The sequence below is a fragment of the Rhinatrema bivittatum genome, chromosome 14 (assembly GCF_901001135.1).
Source record: "Rhinatrema bivittatum chromosome 14, aRhiBiv1.1, whole genome shotgun sequence".
Taxonomy (NCBI): domain Eukaryota; kingdom Metazoa; phylum Chordata; class Amphibia; order Gymnophiona; family Rhinatrematidae; genus Rhinatrema; species Rhinatrema bivittatum.
This window is the reverse complement of record NC_042628.1, coordinates 27231902-27255552: the sequence shown is the minus strand read 5'-3', so window position 1 is coordinate 27255552 and position 23651 is coordinate 27231902. Positions and strand designations below refer to the sequence as shown.

Below are 23651 nucleotides of genomic sequence, written 5' to 3'. Positions count from 1 at the left end.
TGAAATGCGGGTCCTCGTCAGGACCTCTTTCCTTCCTGGATTCTGCTCAACAGTTGTGTGTGCTGTTTGCCCTTATCTGCAATGAGGCTCTGCTGTTTATACGTGCGCCTCCTCTTACCCCTCCCCCCCCCACTTGGTTACCTGCATAGACTCTGGGGGGGGGGGGTGTTTCTCCACTTGTTTTGAGGTGCCCTTTACACTTATGACTGTCCATCCCACTTCTTTTAATGTCTTTCTCACTGCTTCTCTGGCCTCCTCATCTCTTGTTCGTGTTACTTTTACCCCTTAGCACCTCTTGCTGATGTGCTCTGTTCTGTCCTCTCGTTTTTGTATTGCCCCTTGTCTTTTTTGACTCCTGTATCCTGCTGTAAGGCCAGTGCCATTTACCCTTGCTCAGCCCAGGTTATTCTATCAGTGGAGCACACATCTGTTTGATCATTTCAAGTATGGCAGCTTCTGAATTCTTAATACTTTTTTTAGCCACGACTCCTACTTCTATCATACCTGTAAGGGAGCTGGGACCGACGTGCCGCGAATGCGCAGTAGAGAGCTGCTCTGTAGCTCTCACCGAGGGGCCACGCATGAGCGGAAGACAGATCTCTCACCGAAGTGTTGAGTTGACACCGCCTCGCCAGATCCCCCTCGGCTGCTGCAGCTCCTGCCACCACCACCACCTCCAGCCCTTCGTGGTGCTGGGGGTGGGAGGGGAGAGGAGGAGGTCGGACCAACAGCCTGAACCCGTCCCTCCGCCGCCGGGGAAGGGGGGAGGGAGTTGGGACGGCTGGAGCACAGCAAATCTCGCCAGTTTTAATGGGCATTACGGCTAGAAGGACAGCAGTGAGAAGCCACAGTACACAGGGAGGGAGGTACGGAGAGAGGCAGGTCCCCCGTAGCGGCGCCCCTCACCCTCTGCATCTCACAGGTTCAGCAGGGTACAGCCAGCCCTGTAGAAGAGAAAAAGAGGGGGTGGATGAGGTGGGAGGGGAAGGAAGGGGAAGATGAGAGGAGATGGAAGGAAAACGGGATATGAATAAGTGGGAAGGGTAAGAAGTTGTGGAGAAGAGTGGCTCTGACCGACGTGACGTTTTGATCGGGCCTAACGGCTAGTATACATATAATATAATATATGTCATTCTTTTAACTATATAATAACTAGTTTGTCCCCTAGCAGCACTGAGAAACACAACTGAAATATTGGAGCCTATGTCCTAAAGGTTTTCTCCTGTTTTGGATCGATGGGAAGCTTACTGAGCCCATAGGTCCCAAACTGGGTCTGAAATCTTGACATTAGTCATTTTCTGAGAAAATGAAAGAATGCATTTGTTACTAGTGGGCCTATTCATGGCAGTGCATTAAATTGTCTGCTATAATGTGTATTATTAAAATCATCCATTAATGCAGCTTACATTTATAGCAAATAGGGCCTATTCACTATTTAACAAAAATATATTACTTGCATTATCCTAAGGTACAATAAAAACATTTTACAAATTACCAAAATAAAATAAAACTGGAAAATTATGACTCTACATATCTGCCCACCTGGAATTTTAGTGTTGAAATAAGACGGGCTTAGATGGTTAATGACATCCCATTGCTTAGAGAAAGGGAGGATAATTCTGGTTAACTTGCGGTAACATGGTAGCGCACATTATTGAATCAGGCCTCGTATTTTGTAGTGTTTGATACTAAAAGTATCACAATATTTCTAGATGTTGGTGAAGACCTACTAGACATGTGCGAACGAAACGTAGCCCTGAACAGACATCTTAGAAATCCAGCAGGTAAGCAGCATTCAAAATGACTTCTTCTCTCCCCTTTTATGGTTGCCAGTTTGCTGATACTTTTAAAACGTATTTTGTATTTTTTTTTTTTTTTATATATATCTTCCTGTGGGGTTAAGTGCTGCATCTTCTGGTCCTGGTCACTCATGAACTCATTCTGTCAATCTCGAAGCAGGAGGGCAATGGCACTCATGGCAGAGATTTTATTCCGTACGGCCGGCGTTTCGGTCCCTAACCATCCCCTTTGCCATAGATGCTGTTTCTACCTTGCTGTCTGCGTGTAGAGTTCTGAACGTCTGTGGGCGCTGAGACCTCCTCCTGTGTTCAGGGTTTCTTGGGTAGAACATACTTAAGTGGCTTTAAGAGCAAAGGCTGCGATATTCAACTAGTGGTGCTCAAACAGGTCCTCGGAGTCCCTCCCCCCACCACCAGGATATATTTTTTTTTAATGAATATGCATGAAATATACTTAGGGGGTGGATTAGAAAAGTAAAGTAGGCCTCCCTCCCCAGGTAGTTGCAAATGAAAGGCTCTTGGCCCTGTAGCCCAGTTGAGACAGGTTCCGGTTTATAGGAACAGGAAGAAACTACCGGACCAAAAATAAAGGAATGAAATTATATATACACACGCAAACAGTTCTCTCAAACCAAATCTTGCATCCCAGAAACCGATACATGCTTAAGAATAAAGCACAATTGCAGGGTTTATCATCTTGAGCGAAGCTGACAGATGAATTTGTTCCTTTTGTACTATTTTGAGCAAAGTTCCTGAGTTGCCATGAGTGGCCTTGTCAAGTCATGAAAATATTTTACTCCTAATCTTCCAGATTTTTACTGGCAACCTAATATAGGGCTATATGCTGTCGATTTTATCCAGACATGGTTTTTTACTATTGCCATTTTATGTACAGCTGAACTGTGAGATTCAGCCCTTTATGTACCAAGATATTTATTTAAAAAATTTCTGTACCACTTACCTAAAATTCCAAGTGGCTTACAAGATTGCGATCATAAATATAAAACATAAAGACAGAAACTAGTTTACATCAAAGTTTAAAAAAAAAATAAAAAATCTAAGTGTAACGACAATATACATTTATATGCCATCAGTGCAAATTTCCATTACATGCTGTCAGTACTAATCCCTCTTCCTGACTCCCAAGTACTGCAGCCCTGTCGAACCAGAGCCCGCGGCACCAGACGTGTAGGCCCTGTTGCTCATGATGCTTTCACTGACACGAAATTTAGGGGGGGGGAGGGGTTGGAGGGGGGGCAGATACTGTCTGTCAGGGGCATGTTCTTCTTTACTGGGTACCTAACTCATTTGGATAAGTTCTTAATGAAAATATATATACGTAAAAGTAAATATATTACCAAACAGGAGCAGAGGTGAAAGTGAAGGAGCTGGACTGGCTGAAAAATGAGTTTTGTACAGGTAAGAAACTGCAAAAACTGTTTACTGTCTTTTTTTTTTTTTTTTTTTTTTTTATTTGGAGTGAAATCATGTCTGCCTTTGTACTCTTTCAGCACCATTGGTTTCATGGCAAACACTTGACCTAAAGAAGGACTGTGCATTATTGTCCGTAATATGGTGCACAGTGATTCCTTAATGCCTCAGGCAGGAGTAAATAGGCAGTGGCTTGCAAAAGTATTCAGCCCCCTAAAAAGTCAGCAGATTTGTGTGGATTACAAATGAGACAGATTGTTCCAGACGGTATCAGCCGAATTTTTAAAAGCCTGTAGGGTAGATTTTAAAAAATTGCGCGATCGCGTACTTTTGTTTGCGCGCCAGGCGCAAACAAAAGTACGCTGGATTTTATAAGATACGCGCGTATCTTATAAAATCCGGGGTCGGCGCGCGCAACGGGGTGCACATTTGTGCAACCTGCGCGCGCCGAGCCCAGCGCGCGCTGCTTGTTCCCTCCGAGGCCGCTCCGAAATCGGAGCGGCCTCGGAGGGAACTTTCCTTCGCCCTCCCCCCACCTTCCCCTACCTAACCCACCCCCTTCGGAGCAGCCTCGGAGGGAACTTTTCCTTCGCCCCACCCCCGGCCCTATCTAACCCCCCCCCCCCCCCCCCTTACCTTTATTCCACGATTTACGCCTGCGAAAAGCAGATGTCAATCTGCACGTGTCGGCCAGCTGCCCCGCTCCGGGACTGGTTCGGAGGCCGTGGCCATGCCCCCGGGCCGAAACCATGCCCGCATCGCCGCCCCCCCCCGCCCCTTTTAAAAAAACCCTGGGACTTACGCGCGTCCCGGGGCTCTGCGCGCGCCGGCGGCCTATGCAAAATTGGCCGCCGGCGCGCATAAATCCGCCTGGATTTACACGCGGAGGGCATTTAAAATCCGCCCCTGTGTGTGCAAAAATGGGGGGGATATGCATGTGGCTGGGCCTTGCACGTGCTGAGCGCATTTTAAAAACAGCCCGCCCTAATGCATGCAGAAGGGGCGGGGTCTGAGCAGGACAGAGGCCGGCCGGGACAGCAGCCATTAGACCCCGTCCTGGGGAAGCGCGCGCCAGCAACCGGCCAGCGCACGTAACTTACTTCTACTCATCAGAGCAGGTAAGGGTTTTGGTTTTTTTGGGGGGTTTTTTTGTTTATTTTATAAAACAAAAAAAAATAGGGAAGGGGTCAGGGAGGAGAGGGAAAAAGGTAGGAAGGTTAGGCATGGGGTTAGGGAAGCTTTTCCCAGTCCCCTCCAATTAAGGAGGGAACTGGGGGGAGGCCCTATTGCATCTGACCACTGGGGTCAGGCTAAGTGGCCTGTAGTTCCCAGCCGCCTCCTTCCATTTTCATGAAAAGGAGCTAGTCTTTACTCTGTTTTTATTACCAGCCACCTTGCAACCAGTAAAATACTTACTTTAAAAAATAAGTGGGAATAACATTTAAGTATATCAGAAAACGCCGTCAAAAACACAGCATCCACGTATCAACTGTAGAATAAACAAATCAGTGATGCACAAATTCCTTCTCTTGATAACTTATTTAAAAACGTATCTACTTCATAATTAAACCATCACCACTAGCTTCCTTTTCATCAAATTCAATAAGACTAAATCCTGTTCTATCAGATTGTCAAAGGCAGCTGACAAAGGGCGAATAGGACCAGGTGGGATCCAATCAGACTTTTGAGAGATCACTGACAAATCTGTAAAATTGTTTGGGAAAAATTAGTTTCACTTTCAGAACTCTCAAAAATATTTGTCTATGCATGTTTCCAGCGAGCCACGCGGTGTTGTAGGGACAAACACGCTCATCAGCTGCCAATAGGCCTCTTTAAATAATGTAAAAAAAAAAAACCAAAAAACCCCCGACTTGCATTCAGTCGATACTGGGGATACCGTATGCTCTCGGACTGGCTGGATCCCTAAAATGGAGGAAGAGAGATACCGCTCAGAAAGCAATTTTATCATCCTCTGAAGATTTGTCAGTAGTAGTCGCAAAAGTAACAACTTTCTCTAGGTCAGAGAGAACATTGTTTGGACAACCAAAGGTACGGAAAATCATTTGTGTACCTCGTTTTCATCTTGCTTGCACTTTCTCAGTTTAACCTCTTGTCAGAAAGAATCCATGCTCTGCATGTTTAAAATCAAAACCCTCAGTAGAAACATGGATTTCACTAAGGGACAATTGCAGATCAAAAAAACATTTTTTTTTTTTCCCCTTCAAAGCGGCTACTGAAGATCCCGTAGTCTCGACCATAAGAATTATCAAACCCATTCCGCATTTATTCAGAATGGCATTTCATCTTGATAAAAAGCAGAACTCTCCAAGAATAAACAGTTTTGTGGGATTTTTTCTTAAGAACCCTCAAACCTCTAGGTATGTTTTACATGCAGCTATTTAATTAAGGTAACTGCATACAAATTTGTTCGTTTTTGGTTTTTTTTTTTTGTGGAAGTTCATCAATTTAAAACCACTGAATCAATTTATTATCTGAGGTAATCTGTTTAAACAAAGAAATCAGAATTACATGAGGGGTTTTTTGGGTTTTTTTTTCCTTCTCCTTGGAATTATTCATTATACCTTTTGCAAAGTATGCCAGAAAATAAAAATACAACATGCACATCAGCTGTGCAAAAACCAAATCTGGCTTGTGTACAAATATTTAGAAATGTATCTAAAGCAGTTATAGCATCATTAGCCATCTCTTGGATGATAAACCAAGGTCCTGTCTATTCTATGAGCAGTTACGATGTCGGGGCACATTCTACACAGGATCTGGTGAGCCCAGCCTTCAAAAGTGGGCGTGGCCTGTGGAGATTTACGCAGGAGCCCACATGGTTTATGAAACATCCTATAGTTCTGTCTCCAAGCTACGCATGCATGTTTCAGTATGTGCGGACATGTAACTTCTCCACTCGTTTTATAAAAAGAAAGTGCATATATTTTACATGCACATCACAACCTAAGTGGAGGCAGGTGCGTCACTTGTGAAAATACTTGCGCGTTTACTTGCAGCCACCAGTTCACCCTTCCTTCTGCACCCACCTCCCACCCAAAAACTGCAGAGCTGTGTCAAAGCAGGCAAGACACCTGCAATGTCAATTAGGTGTAAAAGCACAGATACGTTTGGGGTGCGCGCGCACCGTTTACAAAATAGCAGCTTCTGCATGAAGCTCTGCCACCCCTTGAACGCGGACAGTTGTCGCACACGTACGTCAAGGTTGCGTAAAATCTTGCTTACGTGCGTCCGTGGCACTTTCACACCACTTCCAATTTTACACACACACACAAACGCCTTTTGAAAATTCACGTTGGTATGTAAATCTTGGAATTACAATTTAAATTAAAGCGTTGGGTGGTATTGGATGCCCAAAAATGTCCTCTCTAAAATGAACCTAGACTTAAAAACAAATCCTTTTTTTTTTCTTAGCATGTTTATTATTTATTAAATTGTACACCGCTTTGGATCAAAGTAATGCACGCATTCATTGATACGAAGAGTATTGTGCACTAACATGTCTTTACGGTGTGTAGCATATGATTCAAGGTTACATATGTAATTTAGTTCCTCTACCCCAATTAAAATATAATTAGGGAAAGAAACAGCTGTGGTGGTGGTTTTAAAAAAAAACAAAAAACTGCTGCTTTTGAGAAGTCCTGCAAACGTCCTTGTTTATCAGACTGTTATTTTATGGGCAGTCTATTTTGCATGTTTTAAAATGGTTTGCAAAGGATAATGAAGCAAACAGTGAGCCATTCTGATACTAAATTAAAAACAAACAAAGCAATAGCTGCAGCTAAGGCCTGTTTTTTCTTGACTAGATGAATAATGCCCTCTGTTTCCTGGGGGATAGATCTATATCGTTGCAGTTCTGTTTTTCCCAGACGTGATGTTACAATAAAGAGAAGCAGAGGGAGTTGAAAATCCTGGTGTGTGATCCACTGGGTCAAGGGTTTTTTGTGGATCATGACCCTCGATTAACATTGTCATCCCAAGACTATGGGTGTCTGCCTATCTTTAAGTATAAATGCCAGCCATTGAGACTTCTTAAATGGAAAGAGGATATGAGAGAGGAAGAACTTTTGAAGGACGGCTTTCATGCTTTCTATAGGAGCAGATTTTTAAAACAGTGCGCGCGCTGCCCCGTGCATGTTATAAAATCCGGGGTCGGCACGCGCAAGGGGGTGCTCACTTGTGCACCCTGTGTGCCCCGATGGCTTTCCCTGTTCCCTCCCCCCCCCCCCCCCACCTTCATCTTCTTTACGCCTGCCTGAGGCAGGCGTAACTTGCATGTGCCGGCCTGCTGCCGGCGCACCATCCCCCGGCACGGTCGCTGTGCTGGAGGACTCAGGACCGCCCCAGGACATACGCTCGTCCCGGGGCTTGTGCGTGCCACAGAGCCTATGCAAAATAGGCTCGGCAGGTTTTCGGAGTTGCGCGCATAACCCTTTGAAAATCTACCCCATAGTGTTCATGCAGGGGAAAATACCTGCCTGGCTAGAATCTAAGGAGAAAGCACCTTACTAGGTTAAACCACTGGCAAGTCCATTTACATAACTGCTAGGTACAGCTGCTTAAACATGCCATTGCTATGCTATCGCAAGAGTCTTCCATGTCTGTTCTGTACTGCGTATCTTGCACGTTGGCTCTTTCCTATTGGTTGACTTTAATCTACCCATTTTATGTTGTAATTCCCTCTATGCAGTTCAATCCCCTCTGTTGTTTTCTGTTCCTTATTCGGCTTTTCAACCTTCGCTGTTTTCAATCTCACCATCAAATCAAAGATAAGATGTTTTTTTGGTTTTTTTTTACAGTTTTTCCTTTTTGGCTGTCAATGACTTCTCTCCCCAACCTGCAGTCCTGATTTCCCCAACCTATATAAGCTGTATACAGAAGACCTGGGTCGTCTTTCCAGACGGTCTTTCCAGGGGCTGGAGCGGCTGTAGAAGAAACCTTCACAGCTTCATGGAACGTTGGGAGTGCAGCAACACCCACTGCCACTTCTCTGTCATGGGCTGTTACTACAATGGTTGGGATCTAGCTGGGAATAAAACCAAGAGGAAATACCCTGGGTGTTTCCTCAGGCTCCCAGCATCTCAGCCCCAGCTGGGATAGGATCTGGGAGCCAGAAACCCAAAGGAACAAGAGGAAGTTACTGGGCCAGAAAAAAAAAAAAAAGAAGAGTAGTCAAACTAAATAGTTTTTGACAATAATGTAAAATTTTATAAGTAACCTGCATAATTTAGATGGTAGAATAAAATCCAGAAGAAAATTTTAACTTGCGTATTTGGCCGCTTTTTTTGAGGAATCTAGGAGATACTGCTGTTCTAAACCTTCTCTCGGCAAATCTAGCCGCCTCCTTACCCCACCCCCCAACTTCTGACTTATCAATACCACACCCCTCTCACCTGCATTTCCATGGTCCTGATGCCTAATTTTGCACAGCCCCTTCATAAAGAATCTATAAAAATGCCAGACCATGTTCTTTGTTTACAGAGCCTGATACCCCATACAGCTGGTCAGAGGAGGAGATTGCCGATTTGTACGACCTCACCAGTGTTATCCTGGCTGCTGATGGTAAGGATGCACCATTGAAACTGGAGCAGTTCAGCGGCACCTCGAATCACAGGGAGCTTAACAAAGGGGTTTTGATCCTGAAATAAATGGCGCAATGATGGTGATATTTCAGACCATCAGAAAGTAGAAGCCCCAGGCTAGTACTCATATTTGCTTGTTCATTGTTTCTTTTTTTTTTTTTAACATTTTTTTTTTCCTAGATCTCATTTTATCTGTGTGCTTCCCCATTTGCAAGAACAGTGGCGATGTGTGTTTATCACCTGCAATAAATTGCATTTGCGCTAATAAGACAATTTCCCCCAACAATGATTTATCATAACATTTCAATAAAATGCCAGTTTCACCGCATTATCTTTGCTAGGGCCAGCAACATGTACCTTGGCTGTCCCCCTGTACATCTATTTATTAGGCATGTTGATTCTTCTTAGATGGCCATTTCCTCTGCATCTTTGAATTCATGCATAATTTAAAATCCTTTCCATATTCATTTAACTTCTCAGGCAATTTGTTCAAAATATCAACTTGCCTATTTTATGCCTTGTTTGTTCTTTTTTGTTCTTCTAGCTAGGTCTTTTTTTTAATTTTATTTCCTAAATCTGTTCACTCTGTTTTGTGTGTTAATCTTCCTAAATGCACTTTTCACTGGTCATAATATATACACTATTGGCATCTGTCAATGTGGTGCCTGCACAGAGTTTTTTGATGACAATCAGTACAGCAACTCTCCAAAGTAATTGTTATGGAAAGGGTTGATTAGGAAGAACTTCCTAAAATAGCACGTTCTAATGTCTGCAGGGGAAATAGATAATTTTCCTTATTGTTCACTAAATTATCTAAAACGCAACTTTGTTTTGCTTGGCTCTGTATTAAATGTTATCTGGGTTTACTGTGACTATTCACCTTTAATATATATGTAAATATTAGATTGTAGTTACGAATTATATCCAAAACAATGAAGGCTTTTAAACTAAAATTGTCTTTATTATAGGCAAGAATAGAATAGTTAAGTACTGTATACTTATATTAGAATCATTAAAGAAAAAAAATAGTTTGAAAAACATTTGTAAACCTATGTCAGAACACATACAGCCATCACTTAATAATGATTATAGGACGCTTCTCTCACATAGGCGCAGTGCTTAGAATGTAACACCAGGAGGATGAAACTGATATTCCAGCTGAATGGGCAAGGCAAAAATCACATTTAGTTTTGAATCTTGCTAATGATAGTTCCTGGTTATTAATGTGAGTTAGTCACTGGCATGGAACAAGCATTTCAAACCCTCTGCTATGCATAAACTCCATTTTCAGGGGAAGTAATTGAAATTAGTGTAGGAGGAGAGACAAAATCACTCCCACATACATTTTAGAATTGTCAGTTTCAGCTCCACCGAGCACTAAAGCTTAATGGAAGGGTTTAGGTCGGCAATATCCCGTGCAAAAACTAAGAACCCTTAAGCGTCCTTCCTTATTTAAGTAAAATCAAAAACAAAGCCTACATAGGAAACATCTACGCTTCTATTTTCCATCCCGTAGATGGAACCCAACCTTCCATCCATAGGAAGTGTCTGACTGGCTCTTGTTCCTTTGCAGTGTTCTATGACGATGACCTCACGGACGCGGTCTTCAGGACGTTGTATCGCATCGTGCACAACGCGAAGAACCCATGCACTATCTTCTTATCTATAGAAAGGAGGTGGGTGCTGCTCTGGGATTGTACACTAAGAAAATCTGCAGAAGTTTCAAACGATAGCCCAGACGGACTGCAGTTCGCAGGCGACGAGGAGGAGCTAAGCTTTACAAACTGTGTTTTCATTGTAATAGATGAGACGATCCAGAAAATACACTCTGCATACTCCAAGAAGCCCTAAGGAGCTGGAAGACAAAACACCTAACTTTACAATTCATAAACACCTAAGACTAAAGGCCCTAATTATAATATGCTGGATAGAGCCCTGGGGCCATTCAACCATTCAGATTGTTCAACTGACTCGTATAATGAAACAGCAGTTGGACTGGTTTGTTTTTTTACTGTGTCTGTAAATCACTTTTCAAGATAGAAATAGCAAATGTTATTAGAGGGTTCAAATAGTACATTCATAAAGGGGGATGCAATAGGACCATTGGTGGAGACTATGGTTTCTTTTATCATATAAGAAAACCACTGCATGCACAGGTGGCTGTTGAGGTCCAGCCTCACTTCACTCCCCTCGTGGTCCTCACAGCCAGCCTCGCTCGCTGTGACATAGTAAGAGAAGCCATCCGCCATGCTTATGAATTTGATATCCCAGAAGAATTAAACCTGGTTGAACTTTAAAAATGTGAAGTTCACATCCTTATTGGATGCTGTGGGAAAGTTCTTTCTTCTAGCACATTTTACAGAAAAACCTTTTTCTCCGGTGTGCTAGGAGCCAACATCAGGGGCGTAAAATAATAAAATTCATCTTACTTAATTAAGAAAGGACTGGCAGGGTAGCTTTGCAGTAGAATGGATTTGCGGTGGTAATAGCGCATACAAGTTTCTTATTTTATAACTTTCTATTTTCCAACTACAATGACGGTGTTGAGCATAAACTGTTACTCTTAAGTTGGTTTTTTTTTAATGAAGTCTTTGAAGCACACAGACAGGTCATCCTTAGAAGGCTACCAAAGGACTCAGAGAGAGAGAGAGTTATTTGCAGTATCCGTGAATAAGGAATAGAGCCTAATTAAGAAACCTGAATCAACTGCGGTCATGCTGTCATTTTTCCTCTTTGCGTTGTCACGAGTGTGTCATTAGGATGCAACAGTGAGCACAGCACAGTGGCTGCTAAATTAGAATGGCTTTTTTTTTTTTTTTGTCTACAGCTGCATTATTTTGCAGAGTCCTTTAGAATGCGGCTTGCTTTTCATATTAGGAAATCAGGAAAAGTACCATTTTCAGTCCTTGTTTCTCTCGGCAGGCAGAAGAATCAGTCGTATGAAGGTAATATGACAAATTGAAGCTTTCCATACTGGGGACTGGCAAACTAACCAGTGCAGATGCCAAAAAAATGTGCAACAACGCAGAGAAAATAAAGACCCGCTGGCCCAGTCTGTTCACTGCTTATTTGCTAGAAGCAAAATGTAAACTTGATTGCTAGTGGAGCTGCTCAGAACGTACAAAAGGTCTCATTAACTTTCCTGACTGCTCTGCTTTTTTTGCTTTTCTAGATTATGTATTCAGATCTAGCAGGTCGGTGAAGGCAGCAAGTAGTATAGTCAGGTCAGCTGTCTGAGGTGGGCATTGGGTTCTTGCTACCTTAGAGATGTGAGATTTGGGTCAAGTTGAACCCTTAGGCTTCATACAGATTGTTTGATTTTATTTATGTAAAACAATCACATCATTGAATTGTTTTTTTGTTTTTTTACTTATTATGAATGTTTTATTTCTTTGGGCTGGAGGAAGGTTCCTGATAGGGAAGGTTGAGATCGCAGGGCTTGACCTCTGCAGCTAAGCTAGAGGAGTTCAGCTGCTGGAGGGGTTAAGTTTGGTGATGTTAGAGAGAGAGCATGTGTTAGCAGTTTTGGATATATGTAGAGAAGGAAGACTCCTAGGTTATAGGCTGAGGGGACTGGGAAGATGACACTGATAGAAATAGAGAAAGGAGAAAGAGGGGAGGTGGGCTTCTGGGGGGAGATGAGCTCTGTCGTAGCCATTTTGAGTTTAATGTGGCAGTAGGCCATCCAGGCAGCAATGTCAGATAAGCAGACTGAGATCTGGGTCTGGATTTCTGGTGTAGAGAAGTAAACCTGAAGAGATTCAGCATAAAAATGGTATTGGAACGGAACCCATGAGAAGAAATCGGAATATCAAGGGAATTAGTATACAGGAAGAAGAGAACCCTGAGGCACACCAATTGATAACGGGTTGGCAGTAAAGAAGAATCTGCCAGTGGAAACACTAAAAGTGCTATGTAGGAAGGGAACCAAGACAGGACAGAGTCACGAAATCCAAGTGAGGAGAGCTTTTTATGGGGAAGGTGGTGATCAACAGTGTCGAAAGCAGCAGATAGATCAAGGAGGATAAGGACTGAGTGCAAGCCTTTGGCTTTAGCCATAAACAGATCATTGGAGACTTTGGCAAAGGCTGTTTCAATTTTAGGTAGAGGGCAAAAAAACAGACTGGAGTGGATCAAGAATGGCTTAAGATGCAAGAAAGTAAAGACATTTGTTACAAGTTTTCTATCTACGAATGTTTGTTATAATACTGAGGAATTTTATTTTTTTTGGTCTGCACCATTTGTTAATAGCTGTGATAGTGTCAGAGAGAAAGCTGTGTTCTCTGCCTCCATCTGCTGGTAGGGAGGAACTAAAGGAAATTAAAAGGTAAGAAATGTCTCCATCCTCTGCTCCCCTTAGCCAGTCGGGTTTTCAGGATATCTGCAGTGAATATGCAAGAAATAAATCTGCTTGGATTGGAGACCCAGACATAGGCAAATGTATGCACATTCATTGTGGTTATCCTGAAAATCTGACTGGCTGCAGAACAGGTTTGGGAAGCCCTGTTACTAAGTCTTCATTAACCTGGCTCAATTAAGAGTTTAATAAGTGTATTTCATTCATCATGTATATTTGAATTTAAAAGTAATTAGAGCTTTGACATTTTAGCTGAGGGAAAAATCATATCTCAGCTTAATATGATTGCTACTTACCAAGGCAGCAGACTCTTGGGGGTACTGGATGGTTCATTTGAATACAGACTGTATTAAAAAAAAAAAAATAGTACAACCTTTGTGTCTCCCTAAGGAACATCTATAGGTAATTTAGCTCCACCAGCTCCTGTGTGTGTTCAAATAACATTTGCTTAGCAGCGTAGAAAGCATGAATTTATAACGGAAATGGACAGAGAGCAAAGCTGCTGCAGTAATGGGCCTTATTTTAAAAAGCTTTTACACATGTAAAACTGTTTTTACTCAAGTGTGTGCATTTTTTCAAAAAATCCTCTTACGCCAGTAATATAGGCCATTGAATTGTTCATAGGATTTACCCGTGTAAGTGCGCTTTACACACGTAAATGGCTTTTTTTTTTTTTAATTGCCTCGGCAGTAGTTACATTTACACGCGTACATCCTTTGAAAATTCTCCTGACGTTGTATGCTATTTACATCAGTAATAAAAAATATACAGTGCTGGTGGCGGCTTTAGAAGTTAGCGCAGTACTCCAGAAGTAACTTGAGAGGATATTTATACTGCACAGCAGCATAGAAAAATTATAATTTAGAAATGTATGCTTTGAACAAATACATTAAAAGCCGATGCTCAGAAGTGTAGGGAGCGGACAAGATATCCAGTGAAAGTTAGCTGGATAACCTGTCTGGGATATTTAGTGGAATGTTCTCGATTTTTAGGTGTGCAGCCAAATATAGCCGAACTTACCTGGCTGAATTTAGGAATGCTCTCTGAGACAACCTTGGAACTGGCCATATAACTCCACCCTGGACAAACCTGCAAGCTAACTTATCTGGATAAATTTTATCCGAGTAGCTACTTAGCCAGATATCTTGGAAACGATTAGAGCATCTGAAATTTTAAAAGCCCGCAGCTTGCCCGGCTAAGTCACAAGCTTAACTGTACAGACCATTCTACTGTTGACGCCTTGATTCCATGAGCCCGGCCACTCATTTTTATATATTTCAATACTTTTTTGTTATGGTTGTAATAGTTAAGGAGCTGAGGTGGTCATCCCGAAGTCGAGCTTTGCCAGGTTTAAGGAAGTTTGGTGTTTGGTGGTTTCTACCTAATACCTAGTTGGATGCCCAAAACTGGAGCCAAATCTGGAATATCAGGTGACGTAGTTTAGAAGTGAAATGCCCCGACTAAGCTGTTGGAGGAGGGAACGTTCCCCGTCTTTAACAACTTCTACCAGTCTCTTGCTCTCTCACCCTACTGTAATGTTCTAATTTTTGTTAAAGAATACAAAATGCCAGGATCAGAAAGCAAGTTTAAAACATAGCATTACCTTCTTGCACTTTGTCACGAGTGATTGATTTATTTCCCCCCCCAGACTGAACTTCACGTTAAGGCACATGGACATCAGCTGCGATGCTTACAATCATTTTCGAAAGTGTTTGCATGATCTGGAGGATATCACAGATGGCAAGATGAAATTCACTGCAAAGCCTATTGAGCCAACGTTCCCCCAGTTCTTTGTTTACGAGCGTGTTGAGCAGTTGGTAAGTGCAGTTATTTTATGAAACGCTGCTTTCAAATATTTAATGTTTACAGAAATGACTGCAATATGTTTTCAATTAAAAAAAAAAAAAATCTAGCATTGTTCTGAATTCCTAAAATCTTCTGAATGTGGTACGATCCCTCCTTGTGCATCGTGCCCACTTGGAAACTTGTTCCAGCTTGGTCCGTCATCACATCAGGAAGGTCCAAACCTGAACTGAATTTAATTTGAGCATCGTGCTGAGAAATGCTGTGGCTCCATTCTGAAACCAGCACAGTTTTTTAGATTGGTACCTGCACCTCTCTGCCCCTGTACTCCATACTCCACCTAAAAACCTTAAGAACTTCTATTTAGTTGGGCCCAAGGTTAACATGGGTGGACAACAGGCATACAGGTCTGAATCCTCCTAGTTGTACTCTTAATCAATTTTAAATAATGCCTTAGCTTGCACCAGACAATGGATTTCTAAGTACTCTGTAACAATTGTCATACAAAATGAGAGAGACTCTTAAATATTAAACTCAAATTATTTCAAGCACTTTCCAACATTAAATTCCTTATTTATCTTTATTTTATATTTATTGCTGTTCATGAATATACAAGAATATCATGTAAAAATCAAAACACACACAAACCTCCAATCCAGTCAATCTTGTAATAAAACAAATATCAATGTATTTTTATGAATCCTCTTTCCAGAAAGGCAGGGATCATGACTACGGTAAAATAGCAATAATTCATAAGAGCGAGTGAAGAGCAGAACTAGGATAGCTGGCATTACAATCCAATGTGCAAAAAAAATATATATATATATTCAAATTCTGGTATCGCATCAGCAAAACAAAATCCCTCCACTGTTAAAATATTTTGTGAAGTTACACAAACCCCTGCAAAAAAAGACACCTAGAACCTTGCCATACCATACATATAACAGCACTAACTCTTAGGACTCAAACAGCAAGCATCTTCGTGTATGAAAAGACAGCATTGCAGATATTATACTAGAATACTAATATACCACCTACTGGAGTAACAGAACAGGCTGGACTGCCTCAAATCCTTACAGAGAAATTAACAGAAATGCTGCACATCGGTCACACAGACTTACCCTTAACTGATACAGAAATAAGGAACTACAAATTAGAAACACATGCAGACAAAACTGAAATGAGAAACCAGACTGTGAACAATAGAATACTGAAGAAAGAGAAACCCAACCACCCAACAGAGTAATCAACATCTTTGCCAATTCCTTAATTTTACAATCTCTTTTAAATAGGCAGGTTTTTATTTTTCACTGTTAAATTACTATCGCCTATTTCACCGTTCCAAGTTGTATTATGTCCCTGTTTTAATGTAACTGCAATTTTTTTCTTTTAGCACCTGTTAATGTTCTTATTAATTTTCCTTTTGTCACACCTTGTTAATTGTAAACCGGCATGATGCGATTTCCATCGCGAATGCCGGTATAGAAAAATCTCAAATAAATAAAATAAATAAATACAAAAATAGAAGACATGTACATTTCCAAAGATGGCATATTGTAATCACTAAAAAGTCAAATCTTTTTTTTTTTAACCTTTTATCTGATGTTTTAATTGTTCTAGCTGATTGGTCCCAGTCTTTATTCCTCTTTCCCCTTGGTTTCTTCCTAATTCTCTTTTCAAGGTGCTCTCTAGCGCGCGCACTCTCTCCATACATGCAAACACGGTCTCTGGTGCACACCCAGGGCCTCTTCAGCCACCGTGTGATGGAGTCCACAGCACCCATTCTATACGCCTCTTCCGGTGTCGGTGAGCCGTCGCTACTCCACTAAGGAAACTTTCAAAGAACTTCACACGGCGCCATATATGGCTGCGCAGAGATCTACTACAGTATTTATTTATTTAAAGAATTTATATACCGGGGTTCCTGTATAGTATACATATCACCCCGGTTTACAAGGAACCAAAACTATCGCTAAGGAACCGTACAGTACTTTATGATCTGCATAAAATACGTGCATGTTGCCGGTTATGCATGAATATCTGCAATGTATTGAAAGCGCACATTTCCTCTACATGTTTTCTACACATGCATGCATATATTTTCCATGTTTAAAAAAAAAAAAAAAAAGTTGCATAAAAAATAATTTTATGCAAATTTTTTTTAACTTGGAAGTCTCTTTTTAAAACATGCGTGTAATTGAAATCACCAGTTTGCTGATACCTCACCAGTTCACCCAGTCCATCTCCAGTTAAAGACCCTCCTATACTTTACCCTGAACTCCCCACTCCAGTTCACCCAGACCTCCCAACCAACAATATCAGACACGTAGTCTAAATGATAAACAGTTAATTAGGAGGTGTAAAATTGCATAAATAAGTTGTCTAATGTATTCGCATAAATCTTTTTTATAAAATAGCAATTTTATGTACGTTCCTCTTGGCCCTGCCCCAGAACACCCCCTACAAGCTGCCCCATTGTTCAGGTAATTGTGCACATGATACCAAAAATACATGTGTATCAAACACTACTTACCTGAGTACAAGCTAAGTATGCACATATATGCTAATTTTATGCACATAAGTCCTTCGAAAATTCGCCCTTTAGTCTAGAATTCTCTTCCAGCTTCCTATTTGGTGACATACAGTACAGCTGCTAGACTATCGGAGTAATATTGTTTTGAATTTCTGAACTATCTTTTTACAATGGTTAAATTGGGTTTTGTTTTTTTTCTTGGTTTGTATCTATTCTGATTTGACTGTACTAGTGCTTTAAGATATGTTGTGTGCTTGTTTTTTTTTTGTGTGTTTTTTTCCCAAGAGAACAGTTCCTAATATATACTGAGAGCATTTCCATAATGCATTCTCAGGGGAAGAGGCTTTCACATTGTTTTATGGCCCTCAAAGCCAAGTCTGGCAGTGCATCACTCTTAAGACTTCATACTTCTTGATGGATAACACCCATAAACCACTAAACTGACTAGTAACTCCAGAATTCAAACAAATGTTTCAGTACAAAAAGCAAGTTGGCAATTGAATTATAACAGATGCACAAGCTTTTTTTTTTTTTTTGTTTGTTTTGTTTTCCATGGAGAACGCTGTAGATCCAAACATAACTCTGACAGAGAAATTCAGCACTTTATCAAAATTTTATTTTTTGATGCTGATAAATAAGGAAATGGTTGTTTCTGGATTTTAAAAAACTTCTCTTGTACAGGATCATTAAAAACAAAAAAACAGGAATACATTTTTTTTTCACTTGTTCTGCAATTCTAAAATGCTATTTGCTTCAAAAGTATTCAACCTACTGACAAATCTTATCCAACAAACTACTTTCAAAAGCCTCCATCAAATGCTTTTTTGAGGCCAATATTCAAATACCACTGAACACCTCTATTTAGATGCCTAGCAGAGTCATTCTTAAAACTGTTAGGAGGTTATTGCAGGCATTGGGACCGCCATAACACATGCGATATTTCTCATCACGTGACGCGAATGCAAAGTTTTTTTTTTAAATATATTCAAAGGGGAAGGGTTGAGGAGGGGTTTGGGCAGGCTCTATAAAAATGAGGGGCATTAACTCAGCTTATGATAGCGTAATGCACGTTATTTCACGTTTTTAATGCTGGAAATAACTGCACCTTTTTTCCTGGTATTAAGCTGTGCAATATGCCTGAAACAGAATTTGTGATATTTATCACGAATTCCGTTCCGGGCATTTTCAGGCGGGGAGAGAGAATAGAATGGAGTATAGAGATAGAGACAGAGTCTCTGGAATGGCACACATTGTAGTCAAGTATTTACACCATGAAAGGAGCGCAAGCTAGTAACTGAAGGTGAGATTTTGGTATATGCTTTAACTCGGGTTGAGCATGCAAGCTGGAATTATATGCAAACGAGCCCAGTAGACAAAGTGTTCATGCACTCTTCCTCCAGACATTATCGCAAGTAGTTTAACTATTACTTCCCCAAGGTATAGTTAATTGTTTGTAATAGTGTATTTACGAAGTTATGCTCAGATATCTTTAGTGCATGATTTTGGCACTTAATTGCAACAGATCAAGTACATGCAATGTAAGTGCTGTTACCTTGAGAGAGAGATTGTGCTAGTTAAAAGCACATAGCATGCATAATACTTGTTGCTGTGCCCCACAACACATCTTATCGCATGCATTCACCTTTGAGTTTAGCTGCAATTTCGAACATAGGCCTCACGGTCAGCTACAAAATATTCCAAGTAATGCAGACTGCATTATCCAAACCATAATAATTGCTTTTGATTTGGTTTTTGGGGGTTTTTTTCACTATAGCGGGGGCAAAGATAAGGTAATCTTCAATAGTGGGCATGACTCTGTGCGTACACACATAAACAGATGCATCTAAAGTTGTGCCTGTATGATATAAACTGTGCAGCAGGCACTGCACATTTTGATAAAATATCATGTATCGGCATCCCAAAGCATGCACAGATCGTTTACATGTCAAATAATTGCAATGTATGCATGTAATAACTCTGTTTATGTATAGAGGCAGTTACGTTATGAAGTTGGCTGATATGCGCATATCTGGCTTATGAGAATACTTGCGCGTGCGTGTGTGTGTACTTGCAAGAACCAGTTTTCCAAGATCTACACCAGTTGACCCATTCCCAACCCCTCCCCCCTACACACACACACGCAGGCAAGAGCCTGATTTAATTTCCGTAACTTGATTAGCTGGTGTAGAAGCATCACATGCATACTCTGTTTATAAAATATGTAAATGTGCATTGCTTTCAAACCCCACCCCAGAACACTCCTGAAGCCCCCTCTTTGTAGGTGTGGGTTTGTTTGTTTTTTTTCCTGTGTGGCATCACCAGCATGCACGTCTTCGACCCTACTGAAAAGTCACTGACCGTGCACAGAGACCTCTTACACAACTATAGGCCAGTTTTATCCACATTACATCTCTTTGAAAACTACCCTCAAAATCCCATGGCTGTGACTTGAGCAGAAAGCTCCATGTCGCACAGTATTGCTATCGCACATTTTTGTTTAAGGGAAGAAAATGCAAGAGTTGAGCTCTTATTAGCTCGCATTAATTTAAGCATTTTCTATACCACCTTTCCAGAACAATCCGCTCAAGATGGACATTTACATTATAAAAGCCTTCCACATCAGGCAACCCAAAAATAACACCAACTAATAAACCCAGCTAAAACAGAGCACAATAAAAGTGAATAAAACCAAACCACAGTAGAATATGAAGGTGCATATATCTAATAAAAGGTAAAATCGGAGTAAAAGCATAATCCAAGACTAGAAATATCTTGAATAGAAATTTGAAGTGTCCTAGCAACTCTCGTGCCATCAGTCATGCTCTAATCGACTTTGTCTGGTTTCCATGTCCGTATTCAGAATTACACCAATGCTATTTGTGGTTTGGCAGTAACCTCACTTGAAGTACAACTGTACATTTTGTTTTTTCTCCAACAGGAATTGTGGGAGATTGGTGCTGAACCACTTTGATGCACGCATGTGTCTTCTCCTGGGAAGCAAACCAAGAGCATGGTGACATGTTAGAGACTTTAACACCAATATGCAAAATTTAGAAATATCGCCGGTATTTTTTTTTTTTCTTTCCCCCAGAGCTATCCCTCCACATTTCAAACGAATCGAGCATGCCAAGCCCAAATGCTTCCCTCCTTCTTCCAAGGAACATGCAAGTGCTGAAATCTGATCCTGAACTGCTGTCCATGGGAAGTAATGAAGAGACAAAAGAGGTCCAAGCATTGGGATGGATCTAGATTGTTTTATATGTTGGAAAACATACACCAGCCCGTTACAAGAGAATGAGTTCTGAAAAGATTGGAACGTGGTCAGGAAATGATCATTGAATGCCTTTCCCACCGCTGCCATCTGATTTCCTAAGTTGGGCTCTTTGTTCTTTTTTCCAATATTAATTTTGTATTAACTATGTTAAAACCCTCGTAGCCTGACCTAGGATCCATGCTAGCAGTGTTGTGAAAGGGAGCTGTGGTCTAGCAGTTGGTGAAGGACTATCATCATTGCGATGGTTGAGCTGAACTGGCAGAGTGATCTAATAAAAAAGTAAAATAGGGGAAAACCTCCAGCTCGTTGAGAATGAAGGCTCGGGGTGCTGTAGTGCAGTAGAGGCCAGTTGTAACTGAGCCGGAAAGCCAAAGGAGGCAAAAACTACTGAGCAAACGCATAAAACAAGCATGTTCTATAAAGCATAATTAACATGGAAGCCGTACACACAATTATCCTTTTTATTTAGTACAATAATGTATGGTCTACCAGTGTTCAAAGGAAGAGAACCAAAGCGGGAAACATTGATCTAATGACAGCTATGTGTATTTTGTTATAAGAAACAGAGCTTATAGAGAGAGATGTCTGAAATGAGACGTTTATCTTCTAAATGTATTTTAGTCTACAAATTGGATTATCTTTTCAGGCAGCAAAAAGCACCACATAATAAAACCAATGTTAGAGTAAAAACATAAAACAATTAATAAAATAAATGACCACCTCCTGCTGTTAAATTGCAAACTCAGTAAGAAACAATACAACAGCTAACATTAAGAGCTCTTATCCCAGAATTCTCGACACAGACAAATGCACGTACTTATTGTTTAAACAAATGTGCTAAACCCTCTGAATGAGGCCAGCTTTAGTTTGTCCCATTTGGAATGAGCTGAAAATGGACCTTCGGAAAATACTCGAAAACAAAACAAACGGCCTGCCCGAGGCCCTCTACCCTTCCTGCCTGGCAGAGAGAAACCTGGAATTGTGGCTCCCTGGCCCCTACTTTCCCCATCCATGGGGTCCAGCATGGCGGAAAGGAGCGAGTGATGCCAGCTTCCTCCCCCGCCTTTAAAACTGGAGCCCAGACCGAGCCCAGCCCCTGGCTGCCTCTCCCCAAGCTCCCCGGGAGATGTTACTCGCACCTCTCCAAACCAGAACTCCTCAGACTCCTCCTAGTGACTCAGTCACCCTTTATATTCCTGTGCATCACCGATCCTCTTATCAATCCTTTCATACACTATAATCTCTTAAACCTCCTGTTGCTGGAAGATTTTCTTTTTCTCTTTTTCAAGAATAGTAGGACCTAGTCTGGCCTACACAATAAACAAGTGAAAATCTGCGATAAATCACGCAAGTCCACGTTTGCTCTCCATCAGGCTGGGGAAGGGATCACCTGGTTTGCTCTTGGCTTTTTTTTTTTTTTGTTTTTGCTCCCAGGGCTAGCGAGGGGCTCCCGCTCCATGGTTCAGTCCACTCCTCTCCTTTGGTGCCTGTGCATCATCACTGGGTATGTTTTTTGCTTGATGACTGTTTTTTTTATAACTGCAATTATAACAGCCAATCCTTTTATTTTTCTTCCTTTGTTTGAAATTTTGCAATAGATTTTGCCAGAAAACTATTTTTGACAAAACTAAGGCATTTACTCTTTCAGAAGACATCACAAGAGTCTACAGTTCTCCAAGATTGTTCTTAGTATGTAGATACTTACACTTAGCATTACATCCATCTTTTTATAAATTGGTATTTTGGCTCCCTTAATATTTCTGTTCCTTTGAATATTAGCAGTCCATACATTTTTTTTTTTTTACCACCTTAAACAATTACATTTACAGCTGCCGTGTTATCCTTAATTTATTACACTGACTTGTATTTTGCTTGTTGTGCATCCTTTCTTTTCCTGAAGGCATAAAAAGTTTTTCTAACACAGAACCCATTATGGCAGTGTTGTGGGTCACAGTGCTACCTCTTTCCTGGATACTTTTTGAATGACCCCTGACCTGCCATGGCGGATTGCAGGAAACCAAGCTCTGCATTTCATTACCACATTGGGCCTCACTCCAGCCCACAGACAGCCTTGCTAGGAAGAGAACGTTTCAAAGTAATACTCTCTATGAAAGGGTGAATATCTCTGAAGTTGAATGTTTGCTGCAGCATTTTGAGATCAATATTCATGGCCATTTAGGATAACTCACAAGTTAGCCATTTAAATGATTAGTCTTGGATATTGACTTCATTAGGTTTTATAGCTATGGAAACCAAAATGTTTGCAAAAACTGTAGCAAACATAACTGAGGGAATGTAGGCATAAAAATGTTATAGATTTTATATAAATGTGTAATAGTTGTTGAAAAGCAGTCTTGGATATGACAATATGTGAATTCACTATGCAAGACTCATACTGGTATAACTTTGTTTTTGGTATGAATGTTTTATTATGCCTTAATATAGCAGATATAAATCTGAAGTATAGCGTGTGTGTAATATTTACTATATGATTTTTAAGAGGTGCTTGCTTGTGACCTACATTAATTATGGCTTCTATTCTCTGAAGTTCAGAGGTATGAAAAATATTTGCATGGGCTACAACCAGGTATCGTGTATCCCCCCTAAACCGTGCCAAGTATCTTTTTCTGAAGTATGAGGTAAAATTCTGCCTGCAGCAGTATCTGCACTGCTGATCGTTTGCCCAGTTCAAGATTTCTACTGAAGGAAAAGTATGACTAACAAAAAGAATAACACCCCAAAAAATCCCAAGAATGTAAACCTGTTCTACCTTTTAAGTGAGAAAAATGACAAGCTGGGTCTCCTTCGTCATGTGAAGGGCCAAGGGAAGTACTTTTTAAAATCAGTATTTGGC

At 41.0% G+C, this 23651-nt stretch overlaps 1 protein-coding gene across 4 annotated transcripts in view; it reads left to right on the top strand.

The window, feature by feature from the left end:
* The window catches only part of METTL22 (methyltransferase like 22), a 39535-nt gene extending 16277 nt beyond the window's left edge, over positions 1 to 23258 (top strand). For 3 of the 4 annotated variants that reach the window (XM_029577026.1, XM_029577023.1, XM_029577024.1), the window contains exons 6-11: positions 1713 to 1784; positions 3165 to 3218; positions 8730 to 8810; positions 10404 to 10506; positions 14836 to 15004; positions 20462 to 23258. In XM_029577026.1, the coding sequence (XP_029432886.1) occupies positions 1713 to 1784; positions 3165 to 3218; positions 8730 to 8810; positions 10404 to 10506; positions 14836 to 15004; positions 20462 to 20494 (512 nt within the window). In that variant the 3' untranslated portion in view covers positions 20495 to 23258. The remainder of the gene's footprint in view (positions 1 to 1712; positions 1785 to 3164; positions 3219 to 8729; positions 8811 to 10403; positions 10507 to 14835; positions 15005 to 20461) is intronic. The other variant, XM_029577027.1, reaches the window with a different exon arrangement.
* Positions 23259 to 23651: the final 393 nt, after the last annotated feature.